This window comes from Sciurus vulgaris (genome assembly GCF_902686455.1).
Source record: "Sciurus vulgaris genome assembly, chromosome: X".
NCBI classification, from domain to species: domain Eukaryota; kingdom Metazoa; phylum Chordata; class Mammalia; order Rodentia; family Sciuridae; genus Sciurus; species Sciurus vulgaris.
Window position 1 is genome coordinate 120,802,319 of NC_136471.1, and position 26,267 is coordinate 120,828,585.

General features: G+C 38.2%; 2 protein-coding genes across 3 annotated transcripts in view; both read right to left on the bottom strand.

The window, feature by feature from the left end:
* The window catches only part of MBTPS2 (membrane bound transcription factor peptidase, site 2), a 43,687-nt gene extending 18,723 nt beyond the window's left edge, over positions 1-24,964 (bottom strand). Inside the window, exons 1-5 of the mRNA XM_079122923.1 lie at positions 24,042-24,964; positions 20,727-20,875; positions 18,409-18,628; positions 11,256-11,359; positions 9,113-9,240 (exon numbers count right to left, since the gene is read on the bottom strand). Of these exons, the coding sequence (XP_078979049.1) occupies positions 9,113-9,240; positions 11,256-11,359; positions 18,409-18,628; positions 20,727-20,875; positions 24,042-24,116 (676 nt within the window). The 5' untranslated portion in view covers positions 24,117-24,964. The remainder of the gene's footprint in view (positions 1-9,112; positions 9,241-11,255; positions 11,360-18,408; positions 18,629-20,726; positions 20,876-24,041) is intronic.
* YY2 (YY2 transcription factor) lies at positions 1,965-7,504 on the bottom strand. Of its 2 annotated transcripts, XM_079122936.1 has the most exons (2): positions 4,678-7,504; positions 1,965-4,359 (listed from the first exon to the last, which is right to left on the bottom strand). In XM_079122936.1, the coding sequence occupies exon 2, from the start codon at positions 4,346-4,348 to the stop codon at positions 3,260-3,262; it is 1,089 nt and encodes a 362-aa protein (XP_078979062.1). In that variant the 5' UTR covers positions 4,349-4,359; positions 4,678-7,504; the 3' UTR covers positions 1,965-3,259. The 2 variants fall into 2 exon arrangements, with proteins under 2 accessions (XP_078979062.1, XP_078979061.1); XM_079122935.1 differs by lacking the exon at positions 4,678-7,504 and having other exon boundaries at positions 1,965-4,527.
* Positions 24,965-26,267: the final 1,303 nt, after the last annotated feature.

The following is a 26,267-nucleotide window of genomic DNA, read 5'->3' on the forward strand; positions in this document are numbered from 1 at the left end:
TTGGTACCAGGGATTGAACTCAGGGGCACTTGACCACTGAGCCACATTCCCAGCCCTCTTTTGTATTTTATTTAAAGACAGGGTCTCACTGAGTTGCTTATCACCTCACTCAGTTGCTGAGGCTGGCTTTGAACTCATGATCCTCCTGCCTCGGCTCCCGAGCCGCTGGGATTACAGGTATGTGCCACCGTAGCTGCCTGCAAAATTGTTTAAAAAAGTATTCTAAGTTGTTAAATTCTAGAAATATCCAGAGTAAATCTGCTCTAGAATTTATGGGGCAAATGATATTTTCTATTACATATGGACACATCTCTTAAAAACACCAGTGGTGGGCTGGAGATTTGGCTCAGTGGTACAGTAGCTGTCTGGTGTGTGCTAGGCCCTGGGTTTGATTCCCAGCAACAAAAACAAAAAAACCCTACCAATGGCATTAAATTATTTAATATGACTTATCTTAGACCATTTCCCATATTTGAAGTTATGACTTCTTTCTTTCTTTTCTCTCTCTCTCTCTTTTACTTTCTTTCTTTCTGGCATTGAATTCAACCCCTGAGCCACATTCCCAGCACTTTTTTGTATTTTATTTAGAGACAGGGTCTCAATGAGTTGCTTAGCACCTCACCATTGCTGAGGCTGGTTTTGAACGCTTGATCCTCCTGCCTCAGCCTCCCAAGCCACTGGGATTACAGGTGTACACTATCCCATTTCTTTTATCTGGTATAATCCTTTTTGTAAACATATTAATTTATTATAGGATTTCCTACTAATGATCACTTAGATTGTTTTAACCTTTTCATACAATGCTGCAAAAAACAGCTTTGTTTTATTGTTATGCATCTAATTAAGCATGCATCTACAAGGAGATGGAAATCTAGAAATGGAATTATTGGATCAAAAAAGTATGTGCAATAAAATTAACTGTCAATAAATTTACATTAATTTATGTTCCCATATTTGACATGTTTCCCTTCCCTCCGAATAGAGTGGATGCTATCAAGTTTAGTCTTTGATAACCTGCTGGTTGAAAAGCGAAATCTGTCTTGATTTCTATTTCATTTTGCAGGTACTGGGGTTTGAACCCAAGGGCACTTAAGCAGTGAGTCATATTCCCCATACATTTTTTTTTATTTTTTGAGACAGGGCCTTGCTAAGTTACTCATGGCTTCCCTAAATTGCTGAGGCTGGCTTTGAATTTACGATCCTCCTGCCTCAGGATCCCAAGCCACTGGGATTACATGCCCACGCCACCACACCTGGTTTGATTTCTGTTTCTTATGAGAACCTACACATTCTACAAGTCTATTTGTGGTTCTTCAGAGAGTTGTGTATTTCTATCCATTGCCTGTGTACATCCTTGGTCACTTTCTAAGTGGTCTCCTTTAAAAACCTATTTGCATACATTATTATTTATAAAATATACAGAGGAATTTAGTCATTTGTAACAGGTGTTATAATTTTCTCCTCTGAGTTTCTCTGGCTTGGTTTGTAGTTTTGCATATATAGGCATTTTAAGTTTTGGTATGGTCAATTAGTTCCTTTGTAGTCTTTTCCTCTTTAAAATTACAAAAGATACTCACGTTTTTTCTTGTACCGCTTTCATAGCTTCATTAACAAAATTAAAAACCAAAACACCCCTCTAAATTCTGTGATGCACTCTAGGGAAACCAATTCGGAATACCGAGGGGGTGGGAAAGGTGCGCACCCTCCCCCGCGGCTCCACCTCCAACCACGGCTCCAGCCACCTCCCACTCTCAGGACTTCACTTCGCCCACGTGGCTCCAGGCTCCCTCGCCCCACCCTCCGTCCCCCCACCGTGACCTCCCTATCCCCTTCCACCCCTCCCCCTCTGTGGCTCCCTTCTCCCAGGAGGACTCCTTCAAGCCCTGCCTTGCCTCTATCCCCTCATCCCCCTTCCTCCCTGCCCCCACCCCCACGGTGATAGTGCTACTCAAAGAAACAGGGCATGAACACAGGGAATGGAGGTGAGGACCTACAGCTGCATAGATTCCTTTACTCTACTGGTGGTCTCCTATATTTTGCCAGGCATGCAGCTGGTACCAGTTCACCCCTCCAGATTCTGAATGGCTAAGTGGCAATGGGAGTGGTGGAACAAATTTCTTTTGTCTAAACCTCTCGTCCATTAATGATCTGTTTATAAGCACACATCTGAAAGAGTGTTACAACTTTGACTTTGTCTAGAGAAAATTTCTTAACCATGGTACTGCTGGCATTTCTGCCGGATAATTCTATGTCATGGGGGGTTGTCCTGTACACTACAAGACGTTTAGCAGTACTCTTTCCCTATACCCATCAGATGCCAGTAGCACCCGTCACTTTTCCTACATTTCTTAGCCACTGTATTTATACAGGCAAGCTTTTTTCCTTCTTTTGAACAGCTATTTTATTTTTGTTTTTTTTTTTTTTTCTGTTACACAGGATGTATATAACGTGTGTCGAAAGTCAATAAGCAAACAATATAATCTCCATCTGAGCACTACTCTAAGTGAACAAGCAAAGAAATTACACTGGATAATAACATCTGGTAATATTTTGGGGAAAATAAAATGACCAAAATAGGTTCGAACTGACTAATGCTACCAAATCATTTAATGTTCAATACTACACAATTCAATGCAGCTTAAAAGACAGTTATGCAAAATGTATTAACATCAAAGAATACAACCAAAATTAAGACACCAAATAAAACGTAGGTACTTTTCTTCAGCAGGAAAATATGTATGCATATAAATGTCATTCTTTTAAAGAAAACCTTCAGCACTCAAACTTATCCACCTCCATAAAACCATAAACAGCATTACCAAATGTATTTCTAAAAGTATAAACATGAACGGCTGGAAAATAAAAAATTTAAATAAATTGTAAGCAATAAGTGAACTTCATACTTTTAAGACAAAAGTCTCATTTTTAACTCAGCTTGTACAAACTGTCCTTTGATGTAAGACTCATCACTGTCCTGTAGGGAAAAAACTTCACAAAAATATCATTACAGAACAAGGCAATGTATCTTAGCAATATTACAGAACAAGGCAGTGCATCTTAGCAATATTATGCTACATAAAATTTTGCTTTTTCAGGAAACTTTTAACTCTCACTACTCTATCAAAACATGACTTTAGAAATTCAGGTTATGATTTCCTTTTTCCTGGAAAAAACCTTTTTCCCCACAAACAACAAAGGAGAGGCATATTCTCAACCATACCAGTGGAAGATACTTCCAAGTTTGGGAAGGATCTTTTTTTCACTGGCTGGTCTTGTTCTTGGCGTGCGTTAAGATATGCGACTTGAGGTTGGTTGACTGAGCGAACTTCTTATTACAGCCATCGAAAGGGCACACGTAGGGCCTGTCTCCAGTGTGGATTCGCACATGGGTGCGCAAGTTGAAATCCAGGGAAAACCGTTTCCCGCAGCCTTCAAAGGTGCACTGAAAGGGCTTCTCTCCAGTGTGAACCAACTGATGGCGCTTCAACTTGGAGCTCTCGACAAAAGCTTTGCCACATTCTGCACATACGTGGACTCGGGGACCGTGGGTGTGCAGATGTTTTCTCATTGCAGAGTTATCCCTGAACATCTTCGCGCAGCCTTTATGAGGGCAAGCGATATTTCTTGGGCCATCTTCTTTGGGTTTTTTTGGCTTCATTCTGGTAAATTCTGCCAGCTGCTTGGGATCTGAGAGGTCGATGCCTGGTATTCCTTCAGGAGGAAGTTTCTTCCCTGTCATGTACTCAGAATAATCAGGAGGTGAGTTTTCAGTCTGTCCTTCAACCTCGATCTCCTGCTTTCCTTTGTCATTTGAGGACCACATGGTGACGGAGAACTCTCCCTCCAGGGTTTTAATCTGCACCTGCTTCTGCTCCCACTTCTTGTGACCTGGGTCGGGGCTGCAGTTTCCCTCCTTGGCCTCACTGCTGGCGTTCTCGCTGCTGCACTTGCCACTGCGGCTGCTGTACTTCCCGCTACTGTGATCGCAGGCTGAGGACGTTGTAGAGGCCGAGAGAGATGGCAGGGTCTGCTGGAAGCCCACGTCTTCACTGCTGACTGGAACAACCATCTGGCCCTCGAGCTCATTGTTGGCTGGCAGGTTGTCTGCATTGTAGTAACCCACCACCTCCTCTTGGGTCTGCACCATGATCATTTCCTGGTCGTGGTCTCCGTGAATGGCGCTGGTAGTGACCACAGGCTGAAGCGCAATTAGCGGCGGGTGGTGGTGGCCACCATGGACCCAGTTGCCGCTGATATCCTCATACACTTCGATGGTTTGCATGGCCATAGTCTCCACAGGAACCGTTTCCACATTAACCTGGTGCAGTTCTACAACATCTACAGGCATCTCCAAATTTTCTGTGGTAATGTAGATAACGTTGTCTGAGGACATGGCAGGCTTTGCAGTGGTCTCAGCTACTCCGCAACTGGTACGTGACCAGGAAGCGGCAGAGAACGCAGGCTAAGGTAGAAAAGCACGAACTGCAGAAGGCACGAGCTTGGAAAAGGCGCGTGCTTGAGGAAAGCGCAGGCTCTAAGGTAAAGCACAGGCGGTTGAGTCAGAAGACGCAGGTTCTTCTGGGAACATCAGGCGCATGCGCCTGGGCAGGACACGCATGCATTTCCGGCCGCCAAACAAGTGCGTGCCCACGTCTATACCCACGTGCTCGTGCTCACGTGTTCATATTGGACTTCCGGCTACTCTGCCGCCTACTGTTGATTGAATATTAATTTTGCAGCCAGGGTCCTTATTGAATTTTTCTGCATTTCATTTCGGTTGATTTTGTAACCCCCCCCCCCAACCAGGCTTATAATAGCATCTGGGAAAAAAAGAATCCCACTCACTTTTAATACTTGAAGTTATTTATTTCCTCTAATTGCACGTTTACAGATCAACATTTAATAGTATTAGCAATAGTTGATAGTGGAATTCCTTGTCTTTAATAGAAATGCTTCTAAATGTTAAGCCATTAGGAAATATAGTTATTCATACTTTCATTTTTTTTTCAAAACTATTAACAGATTTTGAATTTTGTTAAACACTGTCTTAATATCTTCTGAGTTGAGGAAAGTTTTTTCCTTAAGGGTGAAAAATAGTTACAGCATTCCAATAGATTTCCTAATACTGAACCATCCTTGCATTCTTGAGATAGACTTTATGTCTGTAGATTTTCCGTGGTTACCATGAAAGATGTATCATTGGCATACTGTCTTTTAACAAAAAAGCTTAGATTTGCTGGGGGCAGTGGCACAAGCCTGTTATCCTGGCAACTTGGAAATCAAGGCAGGAGAATCACAAGTTCAAGTCCAGCCTCAGCAACTTAGTGAGACTCTGTCTCAAAATAAAAAAAATAAAAAGGGCTGGGGATATGGTTCAGTGGTTAAGTGCCTCTGAGTTCAATGCCTGGTACAAAAAAGGAAAAAAAAAAAAAAAAGAAAAGAAAAGAAATCTGTACATTCAAGATTTGAAAGAACCAGGAGAGTGGCACATGCCTGTAATCCCAGGGGCTCTGGAGGCTGAGGCAGGAGGATTGGGAGTTCAAAGCCAGCCTTAGCAACTTAGCATGGACCTAAGCAAATTAGTGAGACCCTGTCTCTAAATCAAATATAAAGAAGAGCTGGGGAGGTTAAGCAACCCTGGGTTCAATCCCTGATATATTAAAAATATATATATTGAAAGAATTCTACTTGTAAATTTTACAGAGGCATTCTTCATCAACTTTGTTTTAATTTTCTCTATATCAGCTGTCATTTCCCACACCAACTAATTCTATCTATAGATGCTTCCACACATCATTTATTTTTTTTTCCTTCAAATAACTCTTTGGATTTAACAGTTCTAATTTTATTTTTTCTATTATTTTCTGCCTATATTCTTATTACTTCTTCATTTTAAAAACTATTTCATTGCTCTTTTCCTACTCTTCATTTTTTTTGGTACTAGGGACTGAACTCAGGGCTTTACCCACGCTAGGCAAGTGGTCTACCACTGAGCTACACTCCAGCTCTTCATACTAAAGTTGAATACTTAACTGATTCATTTCCATTTTTAATTGCATAATAATTACCTAAGGCAGTGAATTTTCCTTTTAGCAAAACTTCACAACTTATTCCAGTAAAAATGATTTATCATTTTTAATTTTTTTTTTTTTTTTTTTTTTTTTTTTTTTTTTGGCGGTACTGGCGATTTGAACCCTGGGCCTTGTTCTTGCGAGGCAAGCACTCAACCAACTTAGCTATATCCACAGCCCTTATCATCATTTTTGTACTGCAGTTCTGGTTTTAAGTTGATCTAATATATGATTAAAACAAAATTCAAATCTCAGGTAGTTTTACTTAAATTCCTACTATTACTTTTGGGACTTTACTGAGGACTTCTTTGTGAACTAATCAAGGGTCATTTTTGGTAAATTTCATGGGCACTTGAAAGGAAACTGTCTTCTGTGTTTATGGTATAGAATTTGATTTACCTATTTTTATCTTACTAATTTGAGCTACCATACATTGTCTTATACTTGTCATTCTGTGTTGAAAGATGAATATCTTTATTACATTTGTTTCACCTTGTGCCTTTTCAATTTTTTTTGTTCTAAGTTTTGATGGTTTGTTACTTCATACAGCAAGATTCATAACTATTGTTTTCTTTTTCTCTTTTTTTTTCCCCCTTGTGCTGGGTATTGGACCCTGGGCTTCTGCACACTAGGCCAATACTACACTCTCAATGCCACTATTATGTTTTCATGTTAGCTTATATTCTTTATTATTACTAAATGATCCCTATGCCTAACTTTTATTGCTGCTCATGGCATGTTCTGCTTGTCACTTTACATTCACTTTTTTTTTTTTTTTTTTTGGCAGTGCTAACGATTAAACCCAGCTGAGGCCTCATGAATGCTAAGCAAGTACTCTATAAACTGAGCTATATCCCCAGCTATACTTCCAATCTTTCTGAGGAATATTTTAGGTGGACTTTCTCCCCCTCTTTCTTTTCCTTTTTCTTTTGGTACTGGGGATTGAACCCAAGGATACTTTACCACTGAGCTACATTGCCAGCCCTTTTTATTTTTTTATTTTGAGGCAGGGTCTAGCTAAATCGCTGAGGCTGAATTTATGAATATCCTGACTCAGCCTCCTGAATCTATGGGGTTACAGACATGGACAACCACACTCAGCTAGATGGCTTTCTTTTATATATCACAATTTTGGGATATGTGTTTAATCCAAACTAAGGGCATCTTTCTTTCCTTTTTATATAATTTTAGCTGCAAATGGACACAATACTTTTATTTCGTTTATTTATTTTTATGTGGTGCTGAAATTGAACCCAGTACTTCACTCATTCTAGTACTTCACTCATTCTGTACCACTGAGCTACAATTCCAGGCCCATTTTTCTTTCTTTATGGTACTAGGGATCAAACCCAGGACTTCATATGTGCTATAGGCAAGTGTTCTATTGTTTAGCTACAGTCCCAGTCCTCCATTTCATTTTTTCTTTTCTTTCCTTCCTCCCTTCCTTTCCCTGCCCCTCCCTTTTTTTTTGGTACTAGATAGTGAACCCAGGGGCATTCTACCGCTGAGCTACATCCCCAACCACTTTTACTTTTTATTTTGAGACAGGGTCTCACTAAGTTGCTGAGACTGACCTCGAATTTGTGAACTTCCTGTCTGAGCCTCTGGAGTAGCTGGGATTACATGCGAATGTGCCACTGCACCCTATTTCCTTATTAAATGACCTCTATGTTTAACTTAATGCTTTTAGTTTTATTACTATTCATATTTGCAGGGTATGTCCTGCCCATCCTTTTAGTCTCAACTGTTTTGTGTGTGTGTGTGTGTGTGTGGTGCTGAGTATCAAATCCAGGGCCTCAAGCAGGCTAAATAAGTGCTCCATGAACTGAACTATATCCCCTGCCCTACTTTATATATTTTTGAATAATTTTTAGATGGACTTTTTTTATATATCATAAATTTGGGATATGCTTAAATCCAAACTAAAAGAATTTTTCTTTCTTTCTTTGCTTTTTCTTCCTTTGTAGTGTTGGGGATTAAATCCAGGGCCTTGCATGTTAGGTAGGTAACTCCACCACTGAGCAATAGCCCCAGCCTGTCACTATCTTTTAATAGGAAAATTTATTTCATTTATATACTGTCCAGATAAATGTTATCTTTTTTAAAGATTGTTACCTTATTTTCTTTTAATAAAATCATTTTCTGACCTGTTTCATGCTTTCACTATTGTAAGTTTTATGTGTGTCTTTAGATTTTGCAGTGTTTACATTTAAGTGAAACAGTGAACCCTTTATTTCTGATTTATCAACCTAAGGCAGACTCTTTCCACTAGGGTGAGGCTGAGGAAATTAGTACTTTGACTTCCTATTTTTACTTTACTCACCTTCAGGTTTTTTTGATAGTTGCTGTATATTCACAGTCCGTTCAAGAATTCTAATTTCACTCTTGCTTAGACTTAGTTATTCCTTTTAAAGAGGTGCAGAATTGTGATGGATTTGTCTTATACCAATTTAACTCAGATGGATCTGTGTATCCCAGAATTTCTTCCTATGTAGCTATATATCTCCAAGTGATTCTGTTTCTCTCAACTCTGACAATGCTAGATATCATATCACCCATCCTGCCCATCCTTGAATGCCATCTTTTCTCCATTTCTGAATTCCTTTTATCTCCTGGTTGATTCTTCAAGTTCTCTTTTGATTTGAGCAAACTGCCCTATATTTCAGCTGAGGTAACATTATTCATAATTTGCAAACTCTGTTTTTCTTTTATTTTGTAGTGTTGGGGATCATAGTACATGCTAGGTAAGTGCTCTACAACTGAGCTATATATCCCCCACCCTTGATCATTTTTTGCATGAGTAAAAATGAAGTTCTTTTCTGTGTTTTATTTTTAAAAATTTAATCATTTGTGTTATTTCAGTGGGTTTTAAAGAAACTATTATAAATTATTTTATTATATTACTTTTAAGGAAGCCTTATTATCTGAATTTATTAACCAGATATAATTTTTGATGTCAGTGCTTTCCATAAAACCACTAAGCACAGAAAACTAAAACCAAAACCACAGATGAATGTTAAAAAAAAAAAGAAGTTTGTTACCTGCACAAAATATCCTTAGCTGCTGGACTGGTGATATAAGTTGCAGATGGGTGGTGAACAGATCCACAAATGCTCCAGGATAAATTATGAAGAGAAAAATCCCAAAGCCATTAAATCGAACTTGTTCCCTAAGAAATCACAAGAGAAAAAGGAATTTACTAATACTATTGGAGTAGTCAAATTAATAATTTATGTAATTTAAAAACTCACTCAATTTCAAATTTTGGCTTAAAAACCAAGTCTCCCTGGACAGTTAAAAAACTATATTGATACAATATACAATCATGATTTTAGAATAGTATAGTACATATTTGGTTATCTATGAAATTAAAAATTGTAGGATATATAGCATTCTGAAAAAGACTAACCACTTCAATATGCTGAATAATAATTGAAATTAGTCATACATACAAATAAATGGTTAATGCTATGAGAAATTAAATGATAAACATTTTTATGGCTTCCTAAGAACTATTTTCAGAGGATACAGATGAATATATAATTCAAGTAAATTATCAAATACTTCTAATTGTCTCAGCTATTACAAATAGTGGTAGAGATTTATCTAAGCATATTCCTATTGAGGTAATGTTAAGTATTTTTGAAAAGGTAAAATGCTCAGATTATCCTTAAGAGAACTATTTTTATCACTTCATTTTCTAAAGTAAACACCATATTTAATAGTCTCATGAGACCAAATGGCTACTCTAAAACAAACAAAAAAGCTCCACCCTAATATACTGTGCTGTCACTTAATACTAAATAAATAAGATAACTAAAACAATTTACTTCTGTTGGCAATTGGGATTTTTATTAAAAAATTAATTACCCAAGTTATACTATTAAGCTGTTAATAACAGTACCTCTATATGTAAGCCCTAAAAGTTTGCAAAACTGAAAACATGGAAGCAAAGGTGAGAGTTAAAATAAAAGTTAATTGTCCCATTAAGTCACTGCCATGCACACCTGTGCAACAGCATGTTCTGTCAAGATGAGGATTTGTTGCCAGTGAATAGCAACTGGAAAATAATAAGAAGCAATCAAATCCTCTCCTCTAGAACAGTGGTTTGCCTTTTCTCTCATCTGTATACTGAAAGAATAAAACATGTTCCTGTCAGCATGCTTCTGGTTATGGCAGTAATTATCGGCAGAGTGACAGGGAAGTTGTAATGCACCCTCTTCCCACTGTGATTTTTGTTGTTTTTGGTACCAGGGATTAAACTCAGGGGCACTTAACCACTAAGCCATATTCCCAGGCTTTTAATTTTTTTATTTAGAGACAGGGTCTCACTAAGTTGCTAAGGTGGCTTTGAAATTGTGATCCTCCTGCCTTAACTTCCAGAGCTGCTGGGTTTACAAGTGTGTGCCACCTTGCCTGGCTCCATCATGATTTTATAATTTAGTAGGCTTTTAATTACTCAGGTATAATTAGAAATGATATAGTTGGGTATGAAAGACCACCAAGACATGATTCTCAAAGCAAGTCCTAGGTCTCATTCTCTTCTTATCTTCCACTTGGGTAGAAGACTATGATAGGCTATGATATTTATTAAACCCAGCATTTTTAGTTTCTTTGCTCTAACCAGTACTAGACATGACCAGATGCAGGAAATTATTTCAGCTAATAAGCCAAAGAAAGTACCAAGGTGGGGGCTATGGCTGTAGCTCAGTGGTAGAGCACTTGCCTAGCATGTGTGAGGCACTGGATTCAATTCTCAGCACCACGTGAATAAACAAATAAATAAAATAAAGGTCCACCAACAACTAAAAAAAGAAAGAAAGTACCAAAGTGTATGTAAAGACTGACTGCAATGGTTATCATTCTAACCCAATGACAAATAGAAAGATTAGCTTTCAAGATGGGATGAAAAACCTTGAAGCATCATGAGGCCACAGCCATGCCAGCAAAAGACAGAAAGACCAAAATTATAGATATGCACAAGATTAATTCAGCACATTCATCAATATATTAATCTTCTCTATAAAAGAGGAGCGACCTCAAAGTAATACATGAGGGATATGCACTGGGCAATATCCAGAGAAAGACAAATAGTAGAAATACAACAGATTTTTAGTAACAAACCCTCTTAAATGAAAAGCTTCTTTGCATGTAGTGGAAAAGAAAAAATATAAGTATCATTACCTAATAGCTGCTATCCCATGTCCAATTTCATGTACGACACCACTAATGAGAACTGCAGCAAAGAAATAGGTCAGCTGGTTGACAGGTAAATTTATTCCAGGAACCTGTTCATAGACAAGATAACAGCAGTAACTATCATATATATATATATATATATCTTTATATATATATAAATTGAAATTAAATGCAGAAATTAAAACACCTGGAACATAGCTACATTATGGACTCAGGGAGCAGGAGTTGTCTTGTAAATCATGTGCTCCTAAAATGTTGTGCATGTAAATATTGATGCATATATAAAGGTTTGCTATTGTAAGAGATGGATAGTATAACATTCTTTCACCTAGTCCACAGTCTTCTACTAAGGTAAATGATCACTCCCAAGTTCCACTATCTTTTAAGGAGATTCTGTAATTTCCATAAAGAGCACCTATTTCTCACTGTCTAGTTGGGACCCAAAAGTTATCTTTCTGGAGGAAATACCATCTTTTATTCATTATTATTATTTTATATTAATTGAGTGTTTAAAGATGGAAAACTTAAAAGAAAATTTCAAATCCACAATCAGGTTGCCCAAATAAAAACAAAACAAAACAAAATTCTCAATGTTTTCCTAAGTCCTTCAAGCCCCACCACCCCTGCTTTTTATTGGTACCAGGGATTGAACACAGGGTTGTTTATCCACTGAGTCACATCCCCAGCTCTTTCTTTTAAAAAATATTTTATTTTGAGACAGGGCCTTGCTAAGTTACTTAAAGCCTCACCAAGGTGCTGAGACTGCCTTCGAATTTGCCATCTTCCTGCCTTAGCCTCCTGAGCTGTGGGGATTACAGGTGTGCACCACCACACCAGGCTCAACATGGGTTTTAATAACCACATTACGGTCTATGAAATGGACTGCTGTGCATTTAAAAAGTTTCTGCTCTTCTAAATAATGTGATAAAGATATTAAGATATAAATGCTCAAACATTTTGGGGGGATGAATTCTTAGATGAACATAATTGTTAAGGGCACCAGCTTTGGAGGTATATTGCCTGGGTTCAAGGTACTGACTCTATCAATAAGTACCTAAATGACCTTGAGGAAGTTGGCATATTATTCCTCAGCATTTCAATTTCCTCATATCATTAAAATGGAAATAACCAAATTTGCATAAAAGGGTATTTTGAGGATTAAATGTGCTAATCTTTGTCCACTACTTAACATTATTCCTCACAGGAAGAGTAACAATTACTCTCAAACTTTAAAGTATTTTTGTGTTAGATTTTTGTCTCTATGACCAAAATACTTGACAAGAACAATTTAGAGGAGGAAATGTTTATTTTGGCCTACAGTTTCAGATTTTCATCCATGGTGAGCGGACTTCATTGCTCTGGGCTACAATGAGACAGAACATCATGGAGGAAGGGTGTAACAAAGGAAAGCTGCTTGGCTCAAGGCAACCGGGAAGCAGAAAGGGCAAGGGGAAGGGGCTATAGGGAAGATATACCTTTCCAAGGCACACCCAGTGACCCACCTCCTTCAGTCATTCCTTATCTGCCTACAGTTATCATTCAGTCTACCGAAACTAGGATGAACTGATTAGGTTACTGCTCTCAATCCATTCATTTTACCTCTGAATATTCCTGCATTAACATAGTAGTTTGGGAGGGACATCGCATATCCAAGCCATAACAACTTTGGTACATGCTATCAAGTTGTTCTCCAAAAGCAGACCCTTCTACAAGCTTGAGCAACCTCATTTTTTCAACTCTGCAATGTGACCTGCATTTTTTTGTTAATTAGTAAAACTGAACTTCCCTCCTTCTTTTTCCATATTTTTGTCATTTGTAAGTCACCTACTATGACCTTTTTTTCCTCCTAAAGTATTTGGGGAGGAGGATGTAGCTCAGTGGCAGACTGCTTGTCTAATATATCTGAATCCCTGGGTTCAACCCACAGCACCAAAATAAATAAATATTTATCTTTTCCTCACTAATATTTAAGATTACTTCAAATATCAGTCCTTTGTAATACATTACAAATGTATTCCCTAGTTTGTCTTGTAAACTTATTTTGCTTTTAGTTTACAAATAAATTTTAGGTAGTCAATTCTATCAAGATTCATCATTTCCTACAAAACCAAGAGTTAACTTTTTTTTTTTTTTTTTTTTTTTTTTTTTTTTTTGATACTGAGGATTGAATCCAGGGGTGCTCTACCATTGAGCTACATTGCAGTCCTTTTTAAAAAAATTTGTTCTCATTAGTTATGCTCTTTGATACACCATATACAAATGGAGTATAATTTCTCACTTTTCTGGTTATACATGCTGTAGAATCCCACCCGTTGTATAGTTAGATATGTACATAGGATAATAATGTCTGATTCATTCTACTATCCTTCCTACTCCCATTCCCCTCCCCTCCCTTCACTTCTCTCTACCTGTATCTAAAGGAACTCTGTTCTAATCATCCCCCTATTGTGAGTTAGCATCTGCATATCAGAAAAAACATTCAGCCTTGGGTTCTTTGGGATTGGCATATTTCACTTAGCATGATATTCTCCAGCTCTATCCATTTACCAGCAAATGCCATAATTTCATTTTCTTTAGGGCTGAGTAATATTCCATTGTATATACATACCACATTTTCTTTATCCATTCATTTGTTGAAAGGCACCTAGGTTGGTTCCATAGTTTAGCTATTTTGAGTTGAGCTGCTATAAACATTGATGTGGCTGCATCACTGTAATATGCTCATTTTAAGTCCTCTGGGTAGAAACCAAGGAGTGGGGTAGCTGAGTCAAATGGTCATCACAGTCCTTTCTCATTTTCATTTTGAGGGAGGGTCAGCTAAGTCGCTCAGGCTAACTTAAACTTGTGACAAATATCCTCTGGTGAAGACTCTTGATTATGGGAAAGACTATGCATGTGTAGGGGTTTGGAGGTATATGGCAAACCTCAGTATTTTCATCTCAATTTTGCCAGGAAACTTAAACTGCTCTACAAAAATAACAGTTTTAAAAATAAAAAGGTGGGGCTGGGGAGATAGTGCATTTGGTAAAGTGCTTGCCTTGCAAGCATAAGGTCCTGGGTTCGAACCCCAGCACCGCGCAAAAAAAAAAAAAAAAAAAGGGTGCTACTATTATATAAAAATTCATACTTTTGATCTCAGTTTTATGCCTTCATTTTGTGTTCATATAACACAAAATAAAAAACCTGATGTTTTTTTCTTTCAAAGTATTTTATGATTTAAAGTTTTAATTCCAACTCATTCAGAATTTATTCAGCAGAAGTTTCACTTTTTAGGATTTTTTTTGTACTGGGGATTGAACCTAGGGCTTTGTGCATGCTCGACAAATGCTCCTCCACAGTTCTAGAGGACTTTTGACTTTTTAAGCCTCCTTTACTAACTGAAGAAGAGATTCACAGAATGCTACTTCGATCACTTCCCACCAATTCCAATGATTCCATGTCTCCTTTCTCTGGCTATGAAATTCATCTCATCATCCTTCTTAATCTATGCATAGTATCTCATTATCTGAAGTTCTCTTAGACCCTACTGAGCAACTTTTTTCACAATTATCACTATCCCTTTTCTTACATACTTGCTCCAGTCTCATGTTGTTAGAGGTCTGTTTAGTTCTCTAGCTTAGTTTTCTCTGACCCTTCTCTAAATTTATGTACTTAACTCTCATAAATATCCTCTATCTCACGAAATATCCCAGTTGCCTTACCTTTCATTCAAATAAACCAGAAAGCCTGATCCAATAGAATAATCATTCCTTTTCTTTATTGTCTTCAGAATGTAATAAGTGAGATAAGAATTTTAGTGTGTGACTATATCAACAGATGGTAGGTCTTATTTGCTGGCAACCAAACAAAATGGCCCATCTGTTTGCTGTGATCACACAGGGTATTAGATGTACCAGAATACTGAATCCAGAATACTCTCAGTAACACAAGAGTGCCAGGGTTTGGGGAATTAGTATTGAACAAGGCTGTAGGGAATTTTAGAGTAAATAGAAAGTATGTTCTTTAAGCTACCATGGTTTATATCAAACTCAGGAGACAAAATATCCTTTTTGGGGGGGTTGTGGGGGTACCATGGAATAAATCTAGGGGCACTTAACCACTGAGACACATCCCTACCCCTTTTTAAAACTTTTGAGACATGGTCTCACTAAGTTGCTTAGGGTCTCACTATACTGTGGAAGCTGGCTTTGAACTTGCAATCCTGCCATGGGCGTGTACCACCAACGTGCCCAACAGATATAACATTTACATATAAATAGGCTACAGGGTTGCTGACTTCTTTGTGTGTATGTGGGGGATGGGTACTAGGGATTGAATCCAGGGACATATTACCACTGAACTATATCCCCAGTCTTTTATTTTTAAATTTTGAAATAGGATTTTACTAAGTTTCTTAGACTGGCTTTGAACTTATTATCCTCCTGCCTCAGCCTCCTGAGCTGCCTACTAATTTAATGGTTCCAAAGCACAGTTTGTCAAATAGAATGAGTATTTTTGTCAACACTAGAATAAACTGAAAAGCAGAAAGAAATAATTTCTTCTCCACACAACATTTTGCCATTCTAAATCTAGCAAGTACATATATCTGTCAATGATTATGTTTTCTCCAAATCAGTTTCTTTTCATTCTTTCCTCTTTTTGGGGAATAATAACCAGTCAGGTAACCTGAGAGTCATCAGGAACTCTTCCTTCTCCCTCCAGCCTCACATTCAATCAGACACTAAGTCTGAAAACTATTCCAAAAGATCACTTGAGAGGCTGGGGATATAGCTCAGTTGGTAAAGTACTTGCCTTACAAGCACAGGGCCCTGGGTTCGATCCCCAGCACCAGGGGAAAAAAAAGGATCACTTGAATCCATATCTTCCTTTTCCTTTACCACTAATTTAGTTTAGATATTTATCACTTCTAATAACCTTCTTAAATGGTCTCCCCGTCATTGGTCTAGCCAACTTTGCTCCATTTTGCACATATCTATTATGTATAGGTAAAACTGAAACTTCCTAGAATGGTTCTTCCTAACCTAGACCCTACCTATATTTCCCATCTTATCTCCTGCACTGTCCTGTTCTCTTGCTGACACTCCTACCCATTCTTCCACCTTATAATTCATAGATAGAGGTCAATATTATTTATACTTCCTTGACTCATTTTTCCCTCCAGAGGAATACAGAATAATGTGTGTTGGCTCTAAGGTCAGTGATGATGATCTACTATTTACCAGCTGTGACCACAGATAGAGTCACTATCTCTGTGCCTTGACTTTTTTCATCTGTAAGTCAGGGAGAACACCAATACTTACTTCTGGACAGTTATAAGAATAAAATAAAGAAGGCACAGAAAGCACTGAATGTTAACTAGGTCTTATTATTACTATGATTATTCCCTTCTATGTAATATTGTTCCATTACTGGGATGCTCAATTTCTATCTTTCTTTCCCAGGCAATGTGAACTCTCCTCATTATTTTTATTTAGAGAATAAAAAGAGAATTTTATTCTCTTCCCAGTGCCAGACTCAACTTGCATTCCTGTACTGTTCCCATGGCACCTTGTAAGATGTTTAACTGAAGTACAATCATAGAAGCTCTCCTTCTAAAAGGTCCATGAATGCCAGGATTGGGTCTCTGTCCCCCACATAAATAGGGCCCAGCAATAATCTTATTGTTCTCCATAAATGACTTCTAAATCTTCCCATAATTACTGAGCCTAGCAGAGATCACAAAAGGTTAAAAAACAAACAAACAAACAAACAGAAAAAGGGAGCGGTCATGGTGGGCATAACTGTAATCCCAGCTACTTCTAGGAGGCTGAGGCAGGAGGATCACAAGATTGAGGCCAGCCTAGGCAACTTAGCCAGACCCCATCTCAAATGAAAAAATAACACAAAAGACTACAGATGTGGCTCAGTGGTAGATCATCTCTGGGTTCAAAACCCAGTCTGCAAATAAAACTGTTATTGACCCTTAAACAGCCTATCCCATTAACAAAACATGGTTAAAAACTTAACATCCATGCTTCATGGAATAGGAACTATAAATGTAAAAATGTGAAATAAAAGTGAATCAGTGAGGGCTGGGGATGTAGCACAGTGGCACAGTACTTGCCTCTGGTGCTTGCCTAGCATGCCTGAGGACCTGGGTTGTTCAATCCCTAGTACTGCTAAAAAAAAAAAAATTTTTTTAAAGTGAACCAATCTCAAGTCCTCCTATCCACTATGGAAATGGGAAATAGTAAGGTATAGGTATACACATGTGCTTTAATGTGAGAATTATAAATAGGTTACAGTCAAAGGAGCACAATTGAGCACATTATTCTTTATATCAAGAAATCACAGTGATGGTTCAAAAAGGTCTTATACCTCTGGTTTTTTTTTTTTTTTTTTTGTGTGTGGTGGTACTGAGATTGAACCTAGGGCCTCACAAATGCCAGCAAGCAGCTTACCACTGAGCAACTCCCAACAACCCTGGAATTATATATTTTTAAAAATTTTTGTACCAGGGATTGAACTCAGGGCACTTAACCACTGAGTCACATTCCCAGTCCTTTTTTGTATTTTATTTAGAGACAGGGTCTCAATGAGTTGCTTAGCACTTCCCTAAGTTGCTGAAGCTGGCTTTGAACCCTTGATCCTCCTGCCTCAGCCTCCGGAACTACAGGCATGTGCCACCACATCTGGCTATACTTTTAATTAAAAATATATTATTGGTTATACTCTGAAAGCCATCAAAAGTAAAGGGAAACACTTGATGTAAGATTAATGCAATTTACTTATACGTTATAGAAATCTTAAGCCAGCATGCTTATTCCTTGAAAGCAATAATCATTTAACACCTTAAGATGACAACATGAATTAAGCTGAATATCTTTATAATTGCTGACAGTTTTGACAATGTTCCATTTGTTTACTGCTATGACTATAACTACTATCACCAAATATTACAATTCCTTCTAATTACTAATTAATATTTTTTCATTATTTTTTATTTGTTCTGATTAGTATTTTTTATTTGAACTGGTAATTAGAAAAATTTTGAGGCTTTTATTTTCATGTTTATATTATGGATAGTAGGCATACTGGCCAGAAAGAAACCTTGTATCTACATTTCAACAGTTATTTAAAACAAAAAGAAGGTACATACCACAACTTGTAACACCTGTTCATTGTGAAGAGCAGAGGAAGAGGAGGAAGAGGAGGAAGAAGAGGAAGAGGAGGAAGAGGAAGAAGAGGAGGAAGAGGAAGAGGAAGAATAGGAAGGAGAGTCAGCCATCATCTGTGCCAAAGTCTGCATCAGTGTTTTTCCAAGAAGAAAAAAGGAGCTAAACATGGCAATTACACCAAAGACCATTCCAAAATTGAACCTGTCAAGAGGAAAAAAATCATGTAAATATACAACTCTTCACAATCTGTGGACTAACAAATTCACTGTCCAGCCACACTTCACAACTTTAAAATAATAGCTAAATATGTTCAACAACTCTGCCTTTTTTTCCTACTAAACTTCAAATACTTTACTGAAGCACTGGCACTAGTTACTTTAAGCAGTTATCATAATTTACAATTTTCTGGTACCAAAAGAAGCTGAGTACTGATCCCAATTGGAAAAAATAATTGGGTTCCTCTCATGTATTTGCTCATTTACATAGCTCTATTTTGATCTTGTTGGAACATAGGACAGCTCTTGACATTATAGACAATTGTTTTTCACCTATTTATTGTCTGCATTGTATTTTAGCTTTACTTTGTGATGAATTAGTCTAAATATTAATATGGTAGGATTTAGTAGTTGGTTTTCTTCTACTTTTTTTAATAATTAGAAGTTACTATGCTATAGTTGAGAATAATCTGTTCCATTTTCTGACTTTTTTTTTTTTTTGGTACCAGGGATTGAACCCAAGGACACTTAATCACTGAGTGGTATCCCAAAGTTTTTATTTATTTATTTATTTATTATTATTATTATTAGTTTTTTGGTACTGGGAATTGAACCCAGGGGCGTTTAACCACTGAGCCACATTCCCAGACCTTTTTTTTTTTTAATTTTAGAGACAGGTCCAATTGAGTAGCTAAGTTGCTTAGGGCCTTGCTAAATTGCTAAGCCTGGCCTAGAACTTGAGATCCTCCTGCCTCAGCCTCCCAAGTTGCTGGGATTATAGGTGTGTGCCACCAAGCCCAGCTCATTTTCTAACTTTTTGATAAGTTGCGTTTTTCAAGGAACTTGTTCATTTCATCTAAACTGTCAAATTCATAATTATAGACTTGTTCATAATAGTCTCTTTTTTGTCTATAGAATCTGTAGTTGCATCCCCTTTTTAATTCTGATTTTTTTTTCTTTTTTAATTTGTTCTAATTAGTTATACGTGACCGCAGAATGCATTTCAATTCATTGTACATGAATGGAACACGACTTTTCATTTTTCTGGTTGCTCATGATGTAGAGTTATACCATACAGGGTAATAATGTCAATCTCATTCCACCATCTTTCCCACTCCCATGCCCCCTCTCCTCCCCTTACTCCCCTCTGCCAATCGAAAGTTCCTCCATTCTTCCCTTGCCCCTCCCATTATAGATCAGCATCCACATATCAGAGAAAACATTTGGCCTTTCATTTTTTTGGGATTGGCTTATTTCGCTTAGCATGATATTCTCCAACTCCATCCATCTACCTGCAAATGCCATAATTTTATTCTCCTTTAAGGATGAGTAATATTCCATTGTGTATATATACCACAGTTTCTTTTTTCATTCATCTATTCTAATTTTTAATTCATTTTCTTTTTTCTTGATTACTCATGATAGGAGTTTATCTATTTTGTTAATCATTTCAAAGAACTAAACTTTGGGGCTGGGGCTGGGGCTCAGTGGTAGTGCACTTGCCTCACATATGTAAGGCACTGGGTTTGATCCTCAGCACCACATAAAAATACATAAACATATTTAAAAAAAGAATCAAAATTTGGCTTTGTCAATTTTCTTTACTGTATACTTTCTATTTCACTGATTTCTGCTCTTTATTATTTCCTTCATTTTACTATATACTTTGATTAGCTGTTGCATTTTCTGTAAACTCTTTGATGATTTAATTGTTTACATTTAGCTCTGATCTATTTGGAACTCTATTTTTTAGCAAAAAGGAATCCAGACCACCCTCTAACCCCACATTTTCTCAACTACAAAACCTGTCAGGATCTGGGGTATCCCAGAGGTCATTGTAAACCCCAAACCATAAAACACAATATTTCTCCCATTTTTATTTGTGCATTACAGTTGTACAAACATGATCTTTAATGTATGTAAAAGCATGACAACACAATCCTATAAAGTTATAAAAAACAAGAAAATTTTTCTACTGCCAATATTTAAAAACTTGGATCAAAAAATGATGGAAATGACTAATTTAACAAGCTATTGCTCATGAACATGACTAATTTAAACCAAAAAGAGAAGATGAAGAGTACCACTGGTAAAGCATCCTTGCTTTCCGCCGTCCCCAACTATAAAAGGCACGATTGAAAACTGCAGTTTGCCATCTTATGTGAAAAGGGGAGATGCTCAATCCATTGTTTTCCAGCCAGTCTTCATAAGAATGTTTAAAATATACAGATGACTATAAGAGAAAGAAAAAGTTTCACATCACTTAATTTAAAAACATTTTTTTTGAGCTAGGGATATAGCTCAGTTGGTAGAGTGCTTGCCTCACAAGCACAAGGCCCTGGGTTCAAGTCCCCAGCACCACCCACAAAAAAATTTTTTTTAGTTGTTGTTGCGCCTTTATTTTTATTTATTTATATGTGGTGCTGAGAATTGAACCCAGTGCCTCACACATGCCAGGCAAGCACTCTACCAAAACCACAACCCCGGCCCCCAGTTTCACAGTACTTAATTTTGAAAAACAATTTATAACATATAAAAAGAAAAAAAAAGATATTTTCTATAAGAAAACATGATGCTGAACTGCTGAAATGTCTTTTAAAGCTTTCTGTTTATTCTTCAGAGAATTAAAGGTCTGAGCTGCTGTAGTTAGGGTCTGGCAAACTATGGCCCACAAACCAAATATGGCTTACAGCCTGTTTTAGTATAGCCTATGAACTAAGAATAGTTTTTGCACTTGTAAGGGATTATAAAAACCACAACAAACAAGAATGTGTGACAGAGACCCTATGTGGCCCACAAAGCCTAAAATCCTTTACAGAAGAAGTTTGCTGACCTCTGTTTAGAATGGTATTGTCCAACAGAAATATAATGTGAGCCACTAATGTAGGCCACATATATAATTTTAAATCGTCTAGCAGTCAAGTTTTAAGGAGTAATCAAAAGGAGATTGAAATATCTGAGATATCATTTCAGTATGTAATCAGTATAATACACTATTGAGATACTTGTTTTGACGTTAATTCTTTGAAATCTCGTGTCAATTTTACACTTAGAGTACATCTCTATTCAGACTAGCTCCATGTCAAAAGCTCAATAGTCACATGTGGTCATTACCATATTGGACAGCACAGGTTTCCTTGTTATCATAGAAAGGAGAGGCCTTGTGTTACAATTTTAAGAGACCCCCAACCATTTTAACACAAGGGACAGGTTAGTCAGAATCAATGCTTTCCTTATTTTTAATTTTCTTTTTGCTGTACTGGGGATTGAACCCAGAGGTCCTTTATCACTGAGGTAGATCTCCAACCCTTTTTTAATTTGTATTTTGAGATAGGCCCATGCTGGCCTCAAATTTGTGATCCTCTTGCCTTAGCCTCCCAAGTAACTGGGATTAGAAATACGTGCCACCATGCCCAGCTGGAATCTGTGCTTTCTATCTTCTGAAAAAGCCCTAAGTTAGGCCAACTTTCAACATGTAAAAGTACAAAGCCTACCTAAAGCCATCTTGGTCTCAGTAATATCTCTTAAATTCTCTGGGGGTTGTGGGGATAGGTTCTTACACACAGTTACAATAAGCCTTATCTTTGGGAGAGTTTGAAGTACTTGACTTACAGATACCATAAGGCTACATTATACATCTGACAGTTACAGTAAGGACTGTAAGTAATTATAATTGATGCTCACCTATGTGAGACTTATTTGTCCTAGAACGTTATTTCAGCGCTATCACAGTCATTAAAAAGTGACCTGAGTCTGAATATCCATATCTAAGGTTCTCTGATCTCAGTCTTTGGGTAGCTTTTTAAACCTCCTAGTTTTCCAGGACTTTAAAAGGAGAGCAACATACCCCTCCTGCAAATGTCTACTACAAAAATGCTAGAAAAACTAAGAGTGGAACAGCAGACCAAGCTAGAAATAGAGAAGCTGAAGGTCCAGGCTCCTAAAGTTAAGGTCTCTCCATTCACCAGGCAGACACTCTGAATGAAACATTATGTCTTTTGATTGGGGGTTTATGCTCTTAGGGAGCTGAGGGCTGTCACTAAAATTCAAGAGACATCCTGATCACCTCACACACTTGATGAAAGACTGTACAGGTTTGAATCTAGTTTTGTTTTTTTTTTTTTTTTTGGGTAGGACTGGGGATTGAACCCCAGGGCACCTTTACCACTGAGCTACATCCTTAGTCCTTTTATTTTTTGAGATGGGGTCCTTAAACCTCAGGTTGAGTAGCAAGCCTTTATGTGGATGCACAAATGTATTCCCCCTATAATCTCAGGCAATCCTTCCTATTATTATTCCTATTTAAAGATGAGAAAATGTGGCACAAGTGGTAATTTGCCCAGTCAAAATGGTTAGGAAGTGGCAGCACCCAGCTCTCCTAAGAACTACATACATAATCTCTTGCATTTGTCAAGTTTAAAAATGAAGAAAAAGCATCATTTCATTTTGTTATATTTAAGACACGAAATACTACAACGTTCTATTTAAAACAGTATTCATAACATAAAGATTTTCCTGTTCATAACTGGAATTTTTATTAAACCCTTCAGAATGTATATAATCTTATTTCACATCTGGTTACCCTCACCCCCTAACATTCAATTCAAAAAGGTTCTTGAAGCATGTGGTCAGACAACTATTGCTAATTTTTTGCTACCATTCCCAAATAACTCAAAAATGGACTGCGCACCCAGAGGGTGCATGGCTAGTGTGAAGAAGGTGCAGGGTGCAAATCACAATTTGAATAATAGAAAACTGGTTATCTAAATCCTTGATACTTGAGTGTGCTACTTTCAATAGTGATCTGGGGACCAGCAGCATCGGTAGCACTTGGGAACTGATTAGAAATGCATAATCTCAGGACTCTTACCAGACCTGTTGAATCAGAATCTGCATCTTAACCGGAACCCCTGATGATTGTATGCACCTCTGAATTTGAAACCAGTGATTTCAATCAGACTGATTTAAATACATTCATATATCATAGTCTCTAGAGGGTCGTAAGCTTAAAACAATGAGGGAAAACAACGCCTTTCCTAAACGGACGTTTTATTTTCCTCCGTGGTACACTGCAGCTGTGGGGTCCAGCAAGGCCCGCCCCGCCTCCCCAGCCCACCATTGTCGCCTTCCGGGCAAGCTCCAAAGGCAGCGATGACCGTCGCCCGCAATGCGGCAGCGGCAGTCGCGCGGGCCGCCAAACCGGCCGCCACACCCCTCCCGCAGCCAGCCGTACTCCACCGGGCCGATGCGCCACGCAAAAGACCGCACGTGGGCACCGGCGGTGCAGCTTCTAGCCCGAAGGCTCTTGGTAGGGGAAGAGAAAAGGCCTCGGGCGACACAGAACCTTGCGTTCCGGCCCTGATCACCACCGGCTTGGGTCTTAGGCCCGAGGCCCTCACCTTCAGCACCAAGTCGGTCAGGTAGACGGCAGTCCAACCGCCCACCACCACCACCACCAGCGACACTGGAATCATGGCGGCAGCGGCTAGAAGACGAGCCCCGGAGTCCTCCTCCCTGTGAGCCGCAATCGCCGACAGCCGGGCGCTTTACAGCTCCGACATCCGCGCGGGAACCAAGTTACCTGCGGTTCCTTTAAGGTGGTGGAGACGTTTCCCTCCGGATCCTTCCGGTGCCGATACACGGTCACACTTAGGAGTACCGGAAAATGGCGTAGGGGCTTATTTTCTTGTGACACTCAGGCGCCGCAATCTCAGGAACCCGTCTTCGACTACCAGTTTTGTACACATTTCTTAGGTTCTGGCCCTCTCTGCTGTCTGCTCTCCCTTCTCACTGTTTATGATCTGGGTTGTGTAGTGCCTTTTACTCTAGTAAGACTTGGGTGTCATCCGAAGTAATTATCGCAGCCTCCCGGACCTGGTCATAGGTATCCACATTTAAGTTAAATTAGGCTTATTCGTTCTTTTTGCCGAAGTGTAATTTACATATGGCGAAATCATATATACAGATCTCAGTTGTCCATTTTGATGAATTTTAATAAATGTATATTTCCGTATACACTGATCAAAAATGTAGAACTTTTCCATCTCAGGAATTTCCCTCTCGTGCTTCTCAGTCGATTCCCTGAAACCACCCCTCCGCCCTGTTCTCTTTTTTTAACTTTATGTAAATAAAATCATGCCATTTATGTCTGGCTTATTTGGCTTGACATATTTTTTTGAGATTTATCCATGTTGATTTTTTTTTCCAACCTCTTTGATTATAAAATTTGAGATTGATGCTATTATTAAAAATTGGAGCTCTGGGACTGGGGTTGTGGCTCAGTGGTTTAGAGCACTTTCCTAGCCTGTGTTGAGGCACTGGGTTCGATTCTCAGCTTCACATATAAATAAATAAATAAATAAGTAAATAAATAAATAAAAGCCCATTGAAAACTAAAAAAAATACTTTAAAAAAGTTGGAGCTCAGAACATCTGCACATATTTTTATATTGACATGTACTTGATTATATACTGAACTAGAGCAGTGTTTCTCAACCTTGGCTGCACAATAGGATCACCAGGGGGCTTTAAAATTCTGGATGCCCATTGTATAACCCAGACCAATTAAATCAAAAGCTCCATGGGACCCAAGATCTGAGCATTGTAAACACAGGGGTTATTCCACTGTGGAGCCACAGCTGAGAACTGCTGAACTAGACAATCTATTAAAGGGAAAGAAAACTAATTATTTTTTTCCTGGTACTGTAACCCAGGGCCTCAGACATGGTAGTCAAGTGCTCTATCCAGTCCCATTTCATTCTTTTAATGTTTATCTTTGAAAGTTAATTGTTTCATCTTTTCTGGGAAAAACATTTTTAGGTAGCAGCTAGCAATGAGCAGTGAAATGGATGGCAAGGTCACAAGTGTTCTTTAAATGACTTTAGGGTTTTCTTTAAACTACTTACAAAGTAGATGAGAAAGCAAAGGGTGGTAGTTAATTTGTAGAAAATAAAGAGAAATAACGTAGCTAATGGGAAAACAAGGCAAGAGAAGAGGATTAATGGGACTAATTCTTGACGGGGTCCACTGGCTGTTGATGTAAACTTAGGAATTATACCTAGAAGTGTCTGCATCTGTCTGGGAAGGAAGATTCCTTTAGCACTAAGGTAACTTCTGACCAGCTATTGACCCCAACACCCACATTAGCATGGGATTGACTTGTAGATGAAGCCCCCCCCCAAGTAGGATGGCCACCATGACAGTTCTGGAGAGGACCTACTAAAGTGAAAAACTCCTGAGTGGCAGAGTACCTGATTGGTCACCGGTTCTCCTGGTAAACATCAAACTCGGAGACAGCATTGTCTCCTTGTTGTTCTGTGCTTGGTGACGACTCACCCTCTCTCTTGAGAGTGCTCTCTGCTTCAGCCTCACGTTGCTTTTACTTTACTTTCACCTCACTTTCATTTATAATAAAGTTCTCTTGAATGACTTTTGGTGTCTGACTAAATTTTCTTTCATGGGAACACAAGAACCGAGGCTTGAAGTTTCAGCTCCTTGCTTTCCTGTGACAGCATCATTAGCAACAATAGTTTTAATACCAAAATATCAAGGTCTTAATACTATCTTTAGGACAAATATCACAAATACAAATGAATCCTCAACCCCCTTCAAAATGAAAATGTATAA

Bases quoted from the DNA above. Each gene is read 5' to 3' on its own strand.
- YY2 (XM_079122935.1), bottom strand. From the start codon at position 4,393: ATGTCCTCAGACAACGTTATCTACATTACCACAGAAAATTTGGAGATG.